General features: G+C 39.7%; 2 protein-coding genes across 2 annotated transcripts; both read right to left on the bottom strand.

Annotated features, from left to right (window-relative positions):
- Positions 1-501: 501 nt before the first annotated feature.
- On the bottom strand, positions 502-8828 carry mapre3a (microtubule-associated protein, RP/EB family, member 3a). Its single transcript, XM_080512438.1, has 7 exons — positions 8749-8828; positions 5003-5130; positions 4763-4908; positions 4459-4651; positions 2547-2686; positions 2304-2456; positions 502-1831 (listed from the first exon to the last, which is right to left on the bottom strand). The coding sequence occupies exons 2-7, from the start codon at positions 5121-5123 to the stop codon at positions 1763-1765; spliced, it is 822 nt and encodes a 273-aa protein (XP_080368564.1). The 5' UTR covers positions 5124-5130; positions 8749-8828; the 3' UTR covers positions 502-1762.
- Positions 8829-11836: 3008 nt separating this feature from the next.
- Positions 11837-18891, bottom strand: dpysl5a (dihydropyrimidinase like 5a; the record flags this gene model as incomplete). The annotated part of the gene is made up of 12 exons (XM_080512259.1): positions 11837-11922; positions 13053-13221; positions 13816-14023; positions 14146-14288; positions 14362-14503; positions 14599-14755; positions 14871-14946; positions 15079-15123; positions 15291-15359; positions 15479-15658; positions 15814-15972; positions 18631-18891. 12 exons carry the CDS (start codon positions 18889-18891, stop codon positions 11837-11839), a joined length of 1695 nt encoding a protein of 564 aa, XP_080368385.1.
- Positions 18892-20606: the final 1715 nt, after the last annotated feature.

Below are 20606 nucleotides of genomic sequence, written 5' to 3'. Positions count from 1 at the left end.
TACGTTTAGCTCAAGAAGGACATGGAGTGCTAAACAATGTTTTTACTGCTTTTTGACAAATCAATTATAATAAATATTGAGTTTTTCATCATCAGCGGAATTATGTTGCATTTCGGTTTGGGTAGTAATCCTGGTGAGAGTCTGATGATCATGTATGCTCCCTATACTTTCGGTTTGCTGCCATCTGTTGGTTGTCACTGAAAAAAACTAAAACAAGAAAACATTCCCTCCTTAGAGTTGAAGAAGCTTTTTGACTTATCGTGGCATATTCCATTAGTTTTTAGTTTTTTACTTCAGTTTAGTTTATTTCAGTTGCATTTCTAGAAAGCAGCAAACAACATCATTACAAAAATGTTTTACTATGTTGTAGGATGTTTTCCTGCCCCACATACATTCTTTCGCATCACGTTTTTACCTGAAATACACCACAACCATTTGTTTCACAATGGTTTCTTTATTCAAAACTCAAAAGATGAGTGTCCAGTTGATGTTTACATGGTCAATGTATGCAAATTCCAGAGCAGACAACAGCCAGGTTGCAAAGTAAAAACATCCGGGAAAGGACAAGACATCCTCATCAAACTGGATGTTTATGATCGGTCCACTGGTCAAAGATCTCTTTATACTGATTTTCTTCCTGATTACAAGTCATAAACCCTGGGCACCCCGTTACAAGCAAATTGGAAGTATAAACATAGCTATAATTTGCATCTGCAGTCATGTGAACTATATTGAGTCCAGGGTCCAGTGCCCTCAAATTTCAGAGTTAAGACATTAAAACTGCTACAATCTATAACCATGTTGTCAAAGTTGTGAACCAAATCGGCTCCTGCACGTCGGCCTAATAAGTACAACGGCAATAAACCAGGATCGTGCGACATCGGACAAAATCTCCACACAAAATACATTTACAAAATATCACTCATTCACAGTCAATGTGTAACATTCTCATGCTCAGATATGTTGCTGATCAATTATGAATAATCGCAGAGCACTCATCATATGCCTCGAGTCATCATACCGAAGAATTTCCTTCAGTGTTTCTACATGCCGCAAACCCACGAGAGCTGAAATCAAAAGCTTGACGCTGCCTCGAGCACAAACTGAAAAAACACACATGGCCTCAGCTTTCATTTCATGTACAGTAGGCTTGCACCCATTTTGCTACAGAAAAGGTCATCTCAACGAAATATAAATTAAATAAATAGGAAATCGTTAGTAAAAAGTCACTTCAGTTACAGTTTTAGTAGCTCAGGGAGTGTCCTGATGGCACATCGGAGCAGAGTTGTTCTGTGCTCTGACAGTAGTTTTAACAACGCACAAAAGGCAAATAAATATCTCCAGAATGAGCAAAGACAGTGTGTCCTTTCAGATATCAACACGTTGGGAATATGTACAGATTTAGACTCATTCTATTGACTTCCATGCCAGACCCGGCTCGATTTTTCTGCATTGCTCATGCTGAATTAACTAGGATAGGTCATACATTACTGTCGTTGTTACAGTGTATGTGGAAGCAGGGGGGAGCAGCAGATGATGAGACGGAGTAGTTGTGTATTGTAAGTCGACGGCCAGAGGGTGAAGGGGGTGGGTTACCGACCGATATAAACATGAGAGAGAAAGAAAAAGACAGACAGAGAGCAGGGATAATGGTGGGTATTTATAGAAAGCGTGCAAAGAGAGTACAAAATAAATTAGGGCAAAAATAAAAGGAAAAAGAAGATGATGATGATGATGATGATGGGGGAGGAAGATGATGGGTTCAGTATTCATCCTGGTCCAGGTGGGCTTGTTCATCGAGGTCTTCATCGTCTGGTGGTGCAAAGCCTTCCTGAAATACAGAAAAAAAGGATGTTAACCAGAATTTTGGCTTTATTTTTAATGACAAAATTTTACTCATTATCTGTCATGTTTATTCTTCAAGGGTTTTGTTTCTCCGGCCCTCATCCAAATCAAGTCTCAACTTCTTGTGTGTCTGTTTAATCTATTATTTCATTGGTTTGTTATATTTTACTTTGATTCTCCATATCCGTCAGCTCAGCGTTGTGAGGAATACTATCCTTTCTGACTGTGGGAAAATGCAGGGCACACGTTGCCAGAAAGACAGACTATTTTAGAATCACCACTTTAACCTTTAATGCATGTTTGTGACTGTGGCAGGAAGTCAACCCACACAAACCTTGGATTTGAAAAGGCAATACTCATGTCGTGAGGGAGCAGTGGTAACCGCTACACCACCAGTTCAGTCCTGGTTTGTGTGAACTCCCTCTACACTGTGGCGGACAGTCATCCTGTACAGATACCTCTGTTGCGTAGAGAATGTCGATGATCTTGCTGAGGACGGGGTTGTTTTCACTCTCATGCTCCTGGCAGATGAGCTCGATGTCCCGTAATTTGCTGAAATAGAAGTCTCTCTCCTTCTCTAGTCCGTCTACAGTCAACTTCAACTCCATCAACTGAGGAGGAAGGAAAATAACAGCAACTTACTAACAATTCCACAGGTATATTTACATCGAGCTGTCGCTCCTTTTTTGTAAAAACTCTACCTGTTGATTTAGCTCCATGATTTCAGCATCACTGCCCCCGTTTCGAGACAAAGACGGAGTCTTCCTCATGACCGGAGTGTGCTGGACCCGCTGTGGGGTTGGCATGTTTTTTGGAACTGTGGGAGACGTCCTCTGTGGTCCTGGAGCAAGCACACGAGGAAAGACGTGTCAATTATTCAATATAAAACAGATTGAGGATTTTTGGTTTTTTTCTTTAGCTTTGTAGCAATTGTGGCGATGGATATAGCACATTCTAGAGCGCCGATGAAGAGCTTAGAGCATAATGTTGTGCCTTTGATGTGTCATTTTGTTCAATGGATATAGAATACAAAGATTTAAATCACAAATGTTGGAAAGCCAAATTCTGAACCCAAATTACTTCTTGAAATGAAAACACTGATATAAATCTATAAGTGCTTCAAGATGTGTTTTGATTTAATTCAAAGACAGAACATCCCAATACGCATTATCACAGTTTCTTAAATAAATGCAGTCACTCTGCACACTTAAAAATGCCTTGCTTTACAGTGACAAGAGTCACAAAGCAGGCTGACCACATTCTAACAATCAAGTTAGATCATTTGCCACGGTTTCAAGCAAGAAAGCTTCCAAGGGTAGTTCAGGCTGACATTACTCTTGTTAGTAAAATGGGACAAATATAATAGAATCCTAAAACCAGCTTTAAGGGAAATAAAACTGCAACAGTGTTGCATCAACTGCTTGATGCAGGACACTGGCGGAAGCCGCTGTAAAAATTCTGCAGGTGTTTTAGAACTAATGATCATGATCAACGAGATCTTTCTGCCTTGCTGATGCTGCTTCCCATAATGCATTGTGGTGATCTGGGCCGTCCCAGGAGCAACGGAGGCCCAAAGCAAGAGGAAATTATGAGGTGACCCTTCATTCACAGCGAGGGCTGACAAATAAATTCACTTTCTACGTGTGTGTGTTAGATAAAACCTAAAATAGAGCACAAGTTACTTACAGTACCTTAGTGGTCACGTTTCTTGATATAAACTGAAAATCTGTACTTAAATACCTTACTTAATTTCATTGTCACTAATTACTGCTTTATAACTATTGTATTATTAGATTATTAATATTACTTTACTGGTAGCTGAAATTTTGTATTAGATAACAGTCAATTTTAAAAATTACAATTTAAAGTACTGTAGTATTGGAGCTACTTTACAACAAAATTAGTACTTGAATATATATAGTTACTTGTTAATGCCTTACATACTTTGGTAGAGAAGTTTCTTTTTACGATTACATGAAAATATGTAGCCTACTTAATCATTGGAGTTACTTGTTGCTGCTTTAAAAACTACAGTTGTGTGATTACTCAAAACTGTAAAGTGGTACTTGATTACATCCAGTGATTGCTTTAAATACTGTGGTTGTGGTTTTGTAACATTACAAGTAAGTCAAAATTAGTATCATATTTGATGACAATTATAGTTACTGTTTTAAATAGCAGTGGAAGTCCTTTATTAGTGACTAAAAAAAGTGTATGTTTACAGTTCTATTTACTACTTACAGTTAATTACGGTATTAGTTGAATTACTTGACTAGAAACTAAAGCTCATTACTTCTTTGCAGCTTTATTTTGTAGTTCATTACACCTCCACATTGTACACGTTAAGAGTCAGTCACTGATTGGCTGGATGCTGACTGTCGGTATCAGTTGGCCTGTGGTAGCTGATCTCCTTCCTCACCCCTTGAACTCGGCCGTACCTACAGTGTCAACTGTGTGAAAGCCGGGCAGCGAGATGGATCGAAGGGGACAGCAGTCATTCGGTGAGTCGTGCTGCTCACACCACAGGGAGCGCTTTGCTTTCTGAGCCATCCAAAGCTCAAGCAAGACCGTGCAGCAAAGGCAAAAAACTTTTTCTTTTTTTTTTTGCTTTACCTTGGTTTCTCTTTGGTCTGTGGATAAAGTGATCACCTGGATTGGGGGCAGGGGCCACGTCCTGTCCCTGTCTGGCTAGTAAAGGGTCGTACTCCTTCCCGTCATAGTTGGCGTCGAAGAACTTCTTGAACCATTGAACGAATTCAAAGTTGTCCTGGAATTTCCCTTTTACAAGCTTTTCTACTGGAATTATCTGGAAATAGGAGACATGCCACCAATATTACTGGATGTTATGAAATTCTGAAATGAAATATAGACTCATGTGATTACAAAAAAAAAAAAAAAAAAAAAAAATGGTTCTAACTTTGTCAACACTCATCCTTTTAAAAGCCGCCTGAAGAACTTTGAAGTTGTGTATAGACTCGTGCTCAAGCTTGGCTTGAAATTTGACCTTCTTCAGAAGAATGCACCCTGGAAACAACATGTCCATGAACTGGCAATATGCAGCCCCTGGAAACACACAACACACAACAACGCTTTCGTTTTCAAGTGGATTTTCCCCAGAATTAACCCCCCTCCCCCTAAATACATCCCCAGGTCTCACCTGAACAGAGCTGCTCAATCTTGGTGTAGGTGAGGTGCAAAGAGTCGTTGACCCACGCCAGCATGTCATGTCGGCTGAGGTTGTCAATGGACACAGATGTGGCGTACACATTCACTGCCATCCCCTACCTGTTGCAAAGAGCACAGTTTGAAGGGATTCGGTTAAAAGTCCAAAAGTCAACAAGATGCACCTGAAGCACGTTGCAAATCGATTGGCCATCGTAGGCATCGTAGACAACTGACTGTTTTTGTAATGGTCATGTAAAAATGTAAATGTTTCAAATCTCAGAAGAAAATGAAAACCTTTCAATCACTGCAAAAAAGACAAATATACAAAATTCAAAATCTTTTCATTCTCGGTCTCGTAATAAAACGAAAAACCTCGGCGAAACAGATGGAGCCCTAAAACCCTATTATTTTAATCAGGTCCCAAAAATGTTTTTAATTGTATGTGTAAGTAAAATCCCAAAGCAGAAACACATCAACTTAAGATACATAAATGCAAATCATTTTATCATTGCAATGTTTTGATATCACATGTTTTACGCATATCATGCAGCCATAGTCTATATGCCTCAGAAAGTATGCAGTTAGCATGTAGTACACCAGATTCTACCTGCTTATAATCACAGTATGCTTTAATGAAACAGCCGAACCGTCCTAGGACACTTTAAATTGTTTGCCATAAGTTTGAACATCACAAAGTAAAGCGCGACATCTCAATAAGAGCAGAATTAAGTCCATCAATTAATTTAAATCAAGTTAAGCAGGGAACACACCAATTCCAACTGCATGAGGTTTTCCATCAATATTCCAGACTCTACAACAGATAATCCCATAGCGTATTTCATTTGAAGCTGCCAATAATTTAGGATTAATTTTCCATTTTCTTAGCTTGTTGTGATCCGATAATTTCAAAGTGACTGCCAACGTAAATTAGTTGCTGCTTTGTAAACAAATGGAATTCATTGGGTTCGTCACAAATTCAGCCCCATAAAAAAAAAAAAAAAGTATCCATGAAATCTGGCAAATCTGAAAGAAACACAACAAACACTGAGAGAGAAAACAGTGGCGTCAAACACATCTGTGCAGAATTCAAGAGCAAACAAAATGCAGGCAACAGACTCTAAAGCAGACAATCCAAGTGTTAAGTAGCCTTCAAGGTTGAATTACAATAATGATGAGAAACAAAAGATACGAGCACATTTTCCAGGGTGACCAAGCGTCATTTAATACCTGGACTTGTCCTTTCTTCACATCCTGTCTTTCTTTCGCTGTTGTTGTTTTTTCCTACATTTTGAGAATGTTTTCATTGTTTTTCAAGGGACAATCAAACATGGATTTAGCTTGACTGGCAGTTTGCATATAATACTACATTACTTTCTTTTTAATATGATATAAGTTGAATAAACTTTGAATATTGCAAGGCTGAGGCAAGTTTCTTCTTTATTGGAAATCAGAATGTGACCATTCTACTTCTGTACACAACCCATGAGGCAAAAAGTTTAAAACTCAGCTAAAACTGAGATCCTTCACCTACTACTGAAGACTCCACACACTTTAACAGTCTAATAAAACGATTACCTGCAACACTGCACAGTGTGGATTTAATAAAGTCGGGTACAGGGGTCATTTTTAACAATGTTGCTTTACACTGAATCAAAGGTGACGACTGCTGTATTTGAATATGTAAGAACAACGATGTTATTCTGTGCGTATGTCACCTTCAGGAAATGAATAAAGCTACCTGGGTTCAAGTTACATGCATGCACATACATGCAGGCAAATGTATTTCCAAGCATCTAACCTCCTTTGGGTTATGCAAACTATTGTTTTGGTGCAGCGCTGGTGTCATCCTGATCGCCACGCCATTTTCTTCTGCTTGTTAGTAGATGCACCTCATAGCAACAGTCACATTGTGTGCCGGAGTTGTAAAGTTTTTCACAGAAAATAAAGTCAGGCTGTTTGTGGTCGCATGACAAAAACATCCACCATCTTTGGACCTGTGTCGTTTTTCAACACAAGACCACAGATTTTAAATCACAGATCAAAGATATTATCATGTTGACTTTGTCGGCAGTTTTCCAAAATCGCATCATCTTCCGCGATGTGACCAAAAAGACCTGAACAAAATTTCAGGAAGGAAGCTATAATCTGAAATACAACTCGAGCTATCCATCCATCCATATTATAATACTGTTTTCTTTCTTTCTTTTTTTCCAGTTCAGGGTCATAGGTCACTGGAGTTCAACAATTGCTGATGGATTTACACTATTTACAGTTCTACTTTTTAACATACATCCCAAATTAAAAAGGCATAAACCTGCAATTTAATCATGCCTGGAAGGGAAAAGCCTCAAGCCTGCTCAGAGGTAAAGCAAACAATTGAAACAAACATTTTCCTGACCTCACGTACTCAAGTTATATGTGCCTTCATATTGTGACAGTTATCAAAAGTTGGTGATTAAAGCTGTGAGTTGAACTGTTATTTTCACTCATTGGGTGTTTTGCTGTTTTGATCTTTTGAGATGTTAATCTATGGAGTAGAAATCTAACATCTGCCAAAAGTAGTGCATGTATAAGCTGCATCCTACCCGGTCATCCTTTCGATCAATTGTTTCCCCCTATATTATGAAAGCTGTTGGGCTGGGTCACAAACTGTTGCTGCTACCGTGTAAAACCCACTATAATACTTGATATTAGCCTTTCCTTTTTGAACCACACTACATTTTTGACAGTAAACACAGACTGAGAAGCTTCTTTACTTTCAGCTTTAATCTACAGATGTGTTTTGAGCGTAATCCTCCCTAGATTAAACAGAAATATCCTGGTGTTTTTTGAGCAGCTTTCCACATCTGGCAGCTCCAGCCTCCCCTGTGCTCACTTTGCTCGCCTGTTAATGCCCTCAGCAGTGTCACAACTGATCCAGCAACACCTTCCTGCACTAAAATGCATATTGACAACGTCAAATTGGCTTTTGGAAGTGCTGAGCTTAAGGTCAACTCCTACTTTGTGTCAGCACCTGATAACCCATGGAGAAAAAAATAACATAGTGTCGGTCAATTTTACTCCTAATAACCACAAAATCCGGATCTCCTGCAATTTGCACCACTCATTTGTCTGATGACAACATTGGAAACGTGAATGCATTACGCACATACCAGCAGTCTCTAATGGGGGCTTGGTTATCCAACAATTTCGTGATTACAACCTAAAAACACACACTCAGCTATGAAAGCCCTTAAGGACGCACAGATACACTTGTCCACCTACACCCATGGTCTTAAACCCCGCAGCGGGTGCGAACGCAACAAATAAGGTTAATTGTATCGGGAGACGCGCACTGAATGGGAAGTCAGTCTATTCTAGCCTAAATTAAAAAAAACACTGGGCCTTGAAAAAAAAAACAACAAAGCTAGGATAATGACTGCAGTAAAATCGGGAGTGCAAACGGCTTCAGTCCAGCACCACCGAATGGGCGGAGGTCTGACATTTCAAGCCAGAGAACAATAAATGCGCTCGTTTGCTGGGCTGCGTTTTGGTCAAAAAACCCGCAACGCGCAACGGTGCCGCTATAGCGGGCCCCCTCTACAGGCCTCCCCGAATACCTCAGGTCTGTCAGTCCTCCCCCTTTCTGCAAGAGAATTAAATAAAACACAGCTTCCCTCTCTCTCCAAAGAACAAATCCCCAGGCCCAAAACCAGGACGGAGCGCGTCTTGCGGCGCGCGTATGCGGAGGATACTGACTGTGTTCAGGAGTGTCTCTGTTGTTATCACGCTGGCAGTAGTCCTCCTTCCTTGTGGCAGAGCCCGGTGCTGTGTCGTCGTTGTCAGCCTGCAGTGCTTAGTAACGGGCCGCCCTGTCTGGGGCTGCAACAATCCAGCGCCCAGCGCGCATGCTCCCGACTCCATGCTGCTAAAGGCTCATTATAAATAGGACTTCGGCCCGTTCCAGCTCAGAGGCATGATGTGTCTGCTTGGGTTTTTAGGCCTGCTTCTGACTGAGGTTTCTGTGAGGTCAGGCTTAAAAAAAAAAAGCCTCATGCTGAGATTTTATATGCTGCTGGGTGATAACAAACTAGAATGGCTTAGATTGTGTTTATGCTTCACTCTTGCAAACTGAATGAAGAAGTCCTATATCACGTGGCGCTACAAGCATTATTCATCATAGATAGATAGATAGATAGATAGATAGATAGATAGATAGATAGATAGATAGATAGATAGATAGATAGATAGATAGATAGATAGATAGATAGATAGATAGATAGATAGATAGATAGATAGATAGATAGATAGATAGATAGATAGATAGATAGATAGATTTATAATGATAAGTATCCTATATCCTGCAATAAACTGACTTTTCCCCCAAAAGTAGTTCACTAAGTGCCCAATAAGAAGTTAGGCTGCTGATGGCGAATAGAATAAAGGATTGTTCTGCAGTGCCAAGGTGATGGCAGTAAGATGATTCAGATCCAGAAGAAGTGAAAGATTCTTAGTGGCCCTACAGTTCCAATAAAGGAGACGAAGCAGTGAGATTGCTGGCCTGATTTATGGTGCTGCGGTTTTTTTTTTTGAGGGAGGCTTGGTTATGAGAAAGTTGCACCATCTATCCATTTTCTATACCATTTCTTTCCAACTCATTCAGCAGGATACTAGAATCAATCACAGCGATTTAGGAAAACAAATTGACCTCATGTCCTTGTTTTTGCACTGTTGAAGCATGCACAGGTAGTAATTGTAAACTCGACAAATAAAGAGCCCAAAACCCAGTCTGCACTCAAAATGAGATAATATTTTTATGATGTGGAGCTACTTATTTCTTTAATACTTCCTATATTAACAGAATAGTATCCAATCTGGACTCAGGCTCTTTCAACATGTCAGACATGAGAAATTGGTTACAGGTGCAAAACAATACAGTAGTGTTTCTTCTATGATTTTGATGAACACATAAGATATTCACCTGTCTATGTTTCGATTATGTTCAACATTAACATTCAGAGCTATAGAAGGGGAATCATTCATATTTGAACTGAAACATCTTGCAGACATGTTATATTATCGAAATTAAACTAACACTTAATTCTCTTTCAGGACATTTGTGAGATGCATTGTGTGATTTCTTTGCAATCAGACACACAATTTCATTTCATTGTGATTTATTTGCACTCAAATCATGTGATAAAGAGCTGAAGGACGCAAGAAGAAGTAACAGAATCGTATGTGTGTAGCGACACATTGTTCAGCACCAGTGTACATTTGGGATTGGGATTACAAACAAGACTAACTGGAGCGACCTAAGAAAAGAGTTTAAGTCTGCCCCCCAAAAAAACAACAAAACAAAACAACAAAGATGAAGGTAAAGTGTTTCTTTGACAATAACTGGGTCTAAAAATGAGTAAACTTTTGTGTGCATCCCTGTTCATGTTGCGGTTTCGATAAAAAGATGAGATTGCTAAAAACAATAATTTAAAAGTTAAAATTAGCAACTAAAATAATTACAATACAAACACAGAAGTAGAGAACTTGAAAAAGTTTCAGTGCTATCTTTTTTTTTTCTTCCTTTTTCTTTTTTGCTAAGCAAACATACAAACGTCCGGTGGCATGAGAAGGCATTTGATCCTCTGTAGACTTGGCATCAACTGACTAACCTCTGTGCTGTCAAACCTGGATTATGTCAAGGATCAGTTCACCTTTTCGAGACACGCTTCACAGTGCTATGCTACATTGGAAGTGTCAGTCAGAGGGATATTTGTATCCTGCCATTTCACATTAGAACTCACCGAAGGTGTCGAAAGTGCCAGCTTTGAAACATATGACAGCGCTCAGCATGTCACCGTCTGCAGTACGGACCCCTGGGTCGGAGAGTGTCAGTGTTCTCATGTGTGAAAAAAAGGCAGTTTGGGTGAGACTTTTTGCTCTCTTGTTGATGAATATAACGATGATGCTGCATAACATGACCAATAACAGTGGTTGTGACACTTGTACTTGCTATGCTACATTGCTCACAGCATAGATTCATTCACATTTGGTGGAGGGGTGGATACAGAAGTCTATTCTGCTATAAGGCTGTAAACATGATCTGAAGTGCTAATCTGACAAAAGACTGAACAAAGACAATCACACATTAGGAGTTATTTCTAACACATTAGCATCAAAAGGAAAACAACACAAATATTGCAATATAAAAAAAAAAAAAAACCACATTAAAATGGTAAGCTTGAATTACAATATCTTTCAATTGACCAGAGCAATTTGTCAAGAGCTGACATGTTAATGTCATGTTGATGTCCGTGTAATAACTTATTACATTTCATTCACAATGGCTCGCAGTAAAAAGACATTTTTGTGACTTTTGTGACATTAAATTATGTAAAAAGGCATCTAAATAGTACATGATACAAGTGCAAAATCGTATTTTACAGTGAGGTAACACAATCGCATCATAAAAACCATGACTGACATTCTTTATCCTAAAACTATGAGTAAGATAGAACAGTTTTCCCTTAATGTGATCCAATAACCAATGTAACTCAATGGGAACTAATCATTTTATCTGCTGCTTATATTTGGTTAACAGTTGACTGGAATTTGGTACATAAAACCACTAAGCAAACATGTTCCCGGCCATCTTCCAATATTATTATTATTATGGCATTGTCATACAGTTTAACATCTTACAGTTCTAAATAATTGCGCTGAGTACCAAATGAAAACATGACTCCATTATTCCACACTTATTCTAAGATTTCACAAAGAAAAACAATTCTTGGTGCTTGGTCATACATTTTTCCTCAGGCGTCGTTCCTCCTCTTCACCGTGTGATTGGTTACCAGATGCCGCTGGATCTCCCTCCTGGAGGGGCGAGGATCCTGGCCGAGGATCTTTTGGGAATGTTGTCATCGATCTGAGCACCTGGAGCAGAGCAGGGGTCGGGATGACGTGGATGCAAAAACACAAGGACCGACTATTTTCCTCGAGGTCCTTCTGTGCAGCTAAAGCATGTTTTCCAGCAGTGTTATCAGAGGTTGTTTAAACAGCTTAGGTTGAGGCAGACTTAAGAAATGCTGCTTAAATACTGATACTATAATTCTCTACATTCCTTTAAACATACAAACCATGATATGTTGTTACTCGCTTGAAAGCTGATCTAAACATCCACAATGTAGCTTTTATCGAAGAAGAGACAATTAATATCATCTATGTCAGAGTCGGCATTTCATTTCCCCAAGGGGGTTTATGAAAAACTACCCTGGAAAACCAAGTCATAACTTCCAATCAGTTCTACTAAATCAGAATATGCAGCCCAATGATAAAGCAATGACATGGTTAACAAGCTACTATTTTTGCTCTGTAACACTCAAGGACTATTTCTGAGAGTTCCAATGTATAATACTGATTTAAATTGTAATTTCTTAACAGTGAAATAGAGTCAAGATATGCCAACAAGCAAAAAATATATACGCTGCAACAACAAAGCAGTCACCTTAAAATAAGAGTAACAAGTTGTATTTCATGCATCCTGTGCACTAATTTGATTTATAGATTTATGGTAACTGATAAAGGCTGATTGGATAGAAATTTACCAAATGTGTCACTGAAATCCCAAAATATTTTAGGATTTGAGCCTCAATATTAAGCTGTTTTCTTCTTTTTTTTTCTTTTAAGTTTGTTCTTTGGTTAAGTCAATGTCCTCCACCCACATTTTCTGTTAGTACTTACAAGATAACTGCAGATTCAAGATGTAGAGGTGTGCAGAAGAAAGCCCATCCTTTGTATATACTTGCTTAGCAAGACAAAGTGTGAAATATTTCTATAAATGTACAAATATGTCACAAGAATTCTTAAGCAAATAAGTTAAATCCCAAAATTCGAATGGTCTGCTGTGTCAACAAGATGCTCTGTTTGTTGCTTTACCTACAGCACCCTCACCAGGCCGACAGCAGCGGTGCCAACATCCAGTCATCAACCAGTGTTTCTGGCTCAGAAATCGTTCCTTTCACAGACTACATGTGAGTTACCAAATATATCTGAATCTTCCTCACCAGACAGGCTGAAACTGGACTCATGAAGGTCCCTCACGCCCCCGTGCCGGGTGCAGGGGCGCGTCGGGGTGTCCAGATCCGAAGCTCCAAAGTCTCTCTTTCCTGAATTTGCAAGGGCGACAACGTCTCCCGTGTAGGGCTCCCGCTCCACCGCCTTCATCGCCTGGGACTGGATCAGAACACAGATTCAACAAAGGTTGCATTACAAAGCAGGGAAAAGATGATGAGGAAAACTAAACAAACCAGAAAGCAGGGGTTTCTTTTCAATAAAATGTACAGTAAGATAAGATCACAAAAAGAAGATTGAATAGGTGCATTTTATTAGAATTTAGAGTGTTATTATTGGACGTCTATCTTATTCCTAGGGGGTGGGCAGTGGTAGGCATGGGGGGTAATTTTGATGCTTTGGAGGTAAAGACAGCGTTTTTGATCTGTCTGCGACAGCTTATCTGATTTCCAGAATGTATGGTACTCAGATTCTCTTAACATTAAATCCAGATGAAATGCATGCTTTTAAATCATAATCAGAGCAAAATTATAATCAGTTTCAAAAAGCGAAGCAACAAAACTGATGATAAAACAGGCATTGGTTATAGATAATTAGATCTACAAAAAAAAAATTACCAAACAAATAAACAAGAATACCCTCATTTGGTGCATTTAGTGTCTAATCTATGCAAACCTATAAATTCTTTGTCTTATCAGAAATAGCTTTGCATCAATATAAATGTAGTTTGAGTTGTAATTGAGCGCAGTCTGATACCTTTTCCCTCTGAACCATCTTCTTGTAGAGGTAATCGGGGAAAGTCCGCAGTGGGCAGAACTTTCCGGAGCCCTCGGCACACGTGAACATGCCGTTTTCATACACCAGGCGCCCACGGCTGATTGTAACCAGGGGGACGCCGCGACAGCGCAGGCCCTCGTACAGGTTTATATCACCTCCTTGGAACTGGTTATCCACCGAAATGGTCCTACAGGTCGAGTTTAAAGGACAAAGACAACAAAGTTTAACAAGATAAAATGCCTCAGAGAGTCGAGATAAAAGCTGGAGTCAGACATGCTGGTCGATGAATGGGGGGATTGAGTTTCATACTTGGATCCCTCGGGGTCCCAGACCACCACATCAGCATCTGCTCCCGGGATGATCCTGCCTTTCCTGGGATAGAGGTTGTAGATCTTGGCCGCGTTTGAGCTTGTGACAGCAACAAAGCGGTTTTCATCCATTTTGCCTCCAACCTGTGGATTAAATGAAATGTCATCGCTGCGGAATTTCCTAGCAACCACTCAGGAACAAAGGAGCTTCACGTACCACTCCCTTCTGCCAGATGACACTCATACGATCCTGAATGCCAGGAAGCCCATGTGGGATCTTAGTGAAGTCATCTTTACCCATCGCCTTCTGTTTGATGGTGAACGGACGGTGATCGGACCCCACGACATTCAGAGTGTCACTGCAGCGGGACAGAGGGGGGTCACATTGTTGTAACGTATCGATGGGGAAAATGACATGACATTTAATTAATAATTATTATAGGCTGATCCTCACTTTCCCAGCAGGCTCATTAGGACGTTGGGAGTATTGGGGTCCAGGCGGAGAGGAGGAACGGTTACATGGGCAGCAGCATGGGCCCAGTCCTGATGGTAGTACTGCATACCGGTGAGAATAGCGTGGGCTATAGTCGTTTCTCCATGGACCACCTTACCTGGGGTCAGAAAACACATTACGGACACACATTATTAGCTTAGATATGAGGCGTAAATATTGCTGTTGCAGAGAGAGGAAGAAAGATTAAAAAAGAGAAGAATAAGACACCTCACCTTGCATTTTGGACGTAGCCACTACATCTCCTGCAGACATACTGGACACATTGACGAGATAGATTGGGCAGCGAGCCTAAAAAAAAAAGAACACACACAAAAAGTTTAGGATCGGTTTCAGTCTCTTCAAATTCATGATATCATCTTTAAGTTAATTCAAAAGTAAACTCAAATGTCTAATTTCTTTTTGTTTTCTTGTCTTACTCACCCTGTTGGCGATGGTAATTGCCCTGTGGGTTGCTTCTGCTTCCAGCTGTCGATAAAAACAACAGAGAGAAACCTTAGTGTTTGCAGGGGTGCAAAGAGTTACACTGGATTTACTTGCTCGTAGTAATAATATTTGCACTCATGTGACTGTGGGTATAGTATATAAAACTTACTTTATTTGAGATTATTGTTCAAAAACAGAATTATACTGACCTCTTCTGGCCGGCTGATTTCAATCCCTTCTGGGCCACTGATGCCCAGGTCCAAGGTTTCTTTTGCCCCCTGAGAAGAGGCAAGATATTTATTTGTGTGCATGTGTTTGGACTTTCCCTTGTGAAACACTTTGAGTTACATTTATTGCGTTAAAGTGCAGTATAAGTAAAGACCGAGAGATTCCTTACCTCAGCCACCAGCTCCCCGTTCTCAGCGTGGACCCTTGCAACAGCTCCGATGTCCTTACAGTGCTGCAGAGCCTGGAAAAGCTCGCTGTCCCTCAGCATGAACATGTCCTTATACGCCATGAACATCTGAAAGGAATTCACGCCTTGCTCTCTCACCAGCTTCTCCATCTCAGCTCGGACCTGTTGGAGAAGAACGCTCAAGCATCACTTGAGTCTGTAAAGCATCTCCGCTCAGGAAAAAAAAAAAATCTGTCTTTAAACGAATTAATTCACTAAAGAAACTGTTGATTCATGTAGACAAAAGACAAACACAGGTGAGTACACAGCGGCAGTACCTTGGGTCCCCACCAAGTGACACCGACGTGCAGGGCGTAGTCGCAGCACGCTTTGGAGTCCGCCGAGCTGCGGCACTTCTCGTAGGCGTCCAGTAATGACTCATTCTTCTCCGGCAGCACATGTGCGATCACCATCGTCGTACCGCCAGCCAGCGCAGCCTGAAAACGGCCAAACATTAGCTCTTAGGTTACCTAAATGTAACATCTAATTATTGAATTCATCATTTGAAAAAAAAACAAAAAAAACTTGTGTACCAATGTAGAGTGTTCCCTTGCTGAATTAGTGACTCATAATAATTTTGCAATGGGATTATTGTCTGTAGAATAAATACAGGTTGAATGAAATGGGGATACCTTAAAGGTACTGTAATGTGAAATTTAAGTAATGCCATTTTTGTGCATTAGGAGGCAGTGATGAGTCACTGTACACATTTCCAAAGCATAATTATCCAAAGCCTTTACTGCATTTATCACTGAATCAGGAGATACATCTTCATTCTTTTCACTTATAGCTCAATTTTTTTTCAGTTTTAGACTGAAACCCTTGAGATCAACTTAAATGAACATTAAAAGTAGATATTAACTGACAATAAAGCAACAAATAATTACTTATAAAGCCATAAATAGCTGCGGAAAGAACTGCGCTGTACTAATCGGCTTCTGCCATCATTTACCTTTAATGTTTATCTGCCAACGACTGTTAAGGGAAATCTAAATGCTTTATTAGTGGAAACACAGGACGTATTGCTCCTCACGGTGTAATCATAAGGTATTAGAATTTTTTTTTACAGCATCTGCACTTCCTTCCAAAAGCAGATTGAGACGTTTTTATCACAGTAAATTTCAATAACACCCCCCCACTCCCTCTCAACAAGTGAAGACACTGTGTGTTTTGTATATAAGTGCATGCTTGACTGAGCATCTGTCAGCTGACCCTAAAAAGTGGAGTAATGTGCGTCGGAGGGAAGGAGTGAGAGTGGGAGGGGGTGTGTGTTAGTGTGAGGACCATTGTTTCTTTGCACAATGGTGCGAGTGAAAAGGCTTTGCGGCAGTCTTTGCAGCAGCCAGCGGTCTCCATGGCAACAGATACTGATCTGCATTTGTCTCCAGACTCACTCTGGAGCACGACAGCAGCGGGGGCAGGCGGTAGAGGGAGGGGCCGGGAGTGAGCGAGAGAGAGTGAGAGAGAGAGAGAGAGAGAGAGAGCAAAGCCGAGAATAGTGTCTGTCACCAGTGTCTACCAGTCTGTTCGGTCTCAGCATCCATCACCTCCGAGCTCTTATCTACAGTGATGAGTCATCATGATGCCCTGAAGCAGAGCGGGGTGTCCCACTTCTTTTATTGCTCAGAGATGACTCCATTTTACCAGCCAGCAGACCACAAAATGCCAAATCACACTTGAGAGGTGTTGGTGAAAGTGAAAATTCAAACCTCTGGCTGTTTAAAAAAAGATGATTCAGTCTCAAAGTGGGATTTTGATCGTGAGAGAATAAGTCAGACACACAGAGCATGAACCACAAAACATGCGGTGTATGCTTTGTCTGACACCAAGTGGTTTCTGGTCGAATGCCAGACTTCCTTGTTTTTCACTTTATAAGATTATTCTTAACAGCTGCATGGATCCACAAGTAATAAAAATCACAATTAATTTTGTGCTAGTTACATGCTTTAAATCTGACATTTCAAATCAAATAGATTTTGCAACTGTCAACTGATACACTTATAGATTTCCACAAAGTCCTCTTTATAGCTTTAAATAATCTCCATTATTATTTACATTACATTATATTTTCCCTCCACTTATTTCATTCTCCGTGACTTCTTTTAAAAAAATCCAAAAAGGCAAACCATGCTGCTCCACACTTTGAAAACCACATATCACAAATAATAAGCACAATATCTCTCAATGCTTTAAGTTCATATATTTGAATGCTTGTTTTTTGTTTTTTAATTGTCTAGACCTGCTTTTCAGCAGATGTCAGATTTTGATTTTCTGCTTGTCTAATTCCACTTTAAAGATTAGCAAAGGAACACGCTCCTCTTTGAAGTCATATTGGGGATCGAGTATCTGGATGGTTTGACTCCATTTAAATTTGTCCCAAAGGCACCATTTATAATGCTTAAAATTCTGAGATTTTCAATTTGCCATCACAGAAGCTGACTGTCGACTCGATAATTTAGTGTCATCTTGTGAAACCAGGAACTTTTATATGATATATATGAGCTTATCCCGACGATAGGAATAAATTACTTTATCAGAACTATTTCCAGGGGAGAAAAATTGTGTTTACGATATAATATAATTAAACATATAGTAAACATTACATCCTAAATAGATGAACGTCTAAAGTATTTTTCTGTGAGGAGATTTTTATTATCATTCAACATAGTTTTATTTTTTTACATTTCTCTTAATGATTACTTTGCAGCTCTGTTTTACCATTAATACGTTAAATAGAAAAAAAAATACGATCATACTGTGACTTCTTACTGTGTTATCTTTTTGTGGCACAAGCTTAAAATAGCTGGCATCTTTCATGTAAGTATAAAGAAGCATCAAAACCAAGAGCAAGAGGAATCAGTAACATCTTGGGTAAAAATAACATCAGTGGAAAGCTTCGCTGGGTTTTTATCTTGTTGCTTAAACTGAATTTGAATTCACCAGCAGTGCTAAAATTAGGAGATAACATTGAAAGCCAAGTTAATCAGCAATATTCATTGTTTTTAGGCTGATTTTGATGAAAACGGGGTGTTTTAAATTTATTTTGCTTTGGCATTTACTCTATCGTTCCACATTTCCTCTATCGTTCCACATACCTTGGTGCCGCTGTAGAAGTCATCCGCGGTGGTGGCGTTCATGAAGCTCTCCTCCAAGTGAACGCTGGTGTCGATGCCTCCGGGAAGCACCAGTTTCCCCGAGGCGTCGATCACTTTGGCCCCACCAGGGATCATCATCTCCTTTCCCACCTGCTGGATGATGCCGTTCTCGATGTAGACGTCGGCCTCCTGGGTGCAGTCATCGTTCACCACTTTGCCACCCTTTATCAGGATCCGCACATTTGCTGAGCTGGAAGACATTGCTATTGCTCTGTAAGGAAAAGAAGAAAACACATGCATCAGTGACGATGTAAAGAATGGGGATCTGACTTAGTCTACCACACAAGCTGCCAGAAAAAGTTACAGCCAGAAATGTTGGTTCTAATAACAAAGATCCAAAAAACAAACCGGAACAAAGCAATTCGCACAAAAAAAAAAAAGGAATAAAATGAACCTTAACAGTACCTCATTTTGAGACAGTGTGGTGGAACTAAGAGGAGAGGAAAAGTTGCTGCTCTGCGACCCGTCTGTCACACGCTGACTGACATCAGCGACAAGACTGAGGAGGCTGTGTCAGTCACTGCCTGAGACCTGACGTCCAGAGGACAGTTATGCAGCGGCAAACAGAAAGAAGCCGAGTCCAATTGTCGGTCACAAAACGGCAGACGAGGGTGAATGAGGCTATTATTTTTACGGACTATAGGAGCACAGAACGACTTACAATGATGTTAGTCACACAATGAGAGTAAATGATAACAATTACCGTGGCAAAAAAATAAATAAATCAGTGGTTTAGTTGCACTTTCAAATCATACGCCTTCTGTTTTTACTATGACCTTTTTCGGTTTTACTGCAAATTTTACTTAATTAATGCTTACGTTTTTTTAAATGAAGCAAGTAAAGTTCTCACAACTCAGACACAAACCCTGTAATAAGCTGGCATAAACAGGAAAATGTAATTATTTCATTTTTTTCAAATACCATGTCATTAGTTAGGAATTTACACATAACATGTTCGCCGGTGAATTTTCACTGTCTTATGTATATATTACTTTTTGTGCTGTATGTTATTCTGTTGCTATTGCATGTTAATTTTAAAGGGATGCACATTTTTATTTTCTTGTTATATAATGATTAAAGAAAGAATTCAAATTCTATCTATATTAAAACATGGTGACTTGTGAGCTGAATGGATTCAGCATCCACACTGTCATCCCATGTTAAATTGAGTGATACTTTTGTGCTAAATAATTGAATTTTAGGATTGAATAAAGTTGTGTTTGCCCTTCAAACCGGACGACGTGTCGGATTTATGGTTTCAGGAATCAGGAATGTATACCTGTCCAGAATATAAGTTATGAACATTGGCATGAGCCAAAATGAACCCAAACAAATAGATTATTACACCTTTTAATATTATTATTAATATTATTATTATTACATCTCTTATAGTCTCTTCTTTGTAGTTTAAGATAGATTATTTTCTGTATCTTACTCTCTTTCTATTTTCTGTCCTAAACACAAACTCGACAAAAACAAAAACAAAAACAAAAAACAAACAAAACAAACAAAACCAAAAAAATTATTATATATATATGTATAAATAATTGTATTTATTTATTTTAACCACAACCATTTTTTCTGAATTACTCATTTAGATAAACTGCATGTGATTACTGGCAATGATTAACTATTCATCAGTAACAAAGCATCCCGATCTACACCCACTGTGTGTGTGTGTGTGTGTGTGTGTGTGTGTGTGTGTGTGTGTGTGTGTGTGTGTGTGTGTGTGTGTGTGTGGGTGTGTGTGTGTGTGTGTGTGTGTGTGTGTGTGTGTGTGTGTGTGTGTGTGTGTGTGTGTGTGTGTGTGTGTGTATCCATCCCTGCGCGCTTGCGTGCATGTGTGCGTGCAGGATGCGTACGTATGAGGGTGCGGCAACTTTACTGCATGGCCTGGACTCCTTCACACACCCACA

This window comes from Blennius ocellaris (assembly GCF_963422515.1).
Source record: "Blennius ocellaris genome assembly, chromosome: 17".
Lineage (NCBI taxonomy): Eukaryota > Metazoa > Chordata > Actinopteri > Blenniiformes > Blenniidae > Blennius > Blennius ocellaris.
The sequence above is the reverse complement of the archived record's forward strand: the minus strand, read 5'-3'. Positions and strand labels throughout refer to the sequence as shown.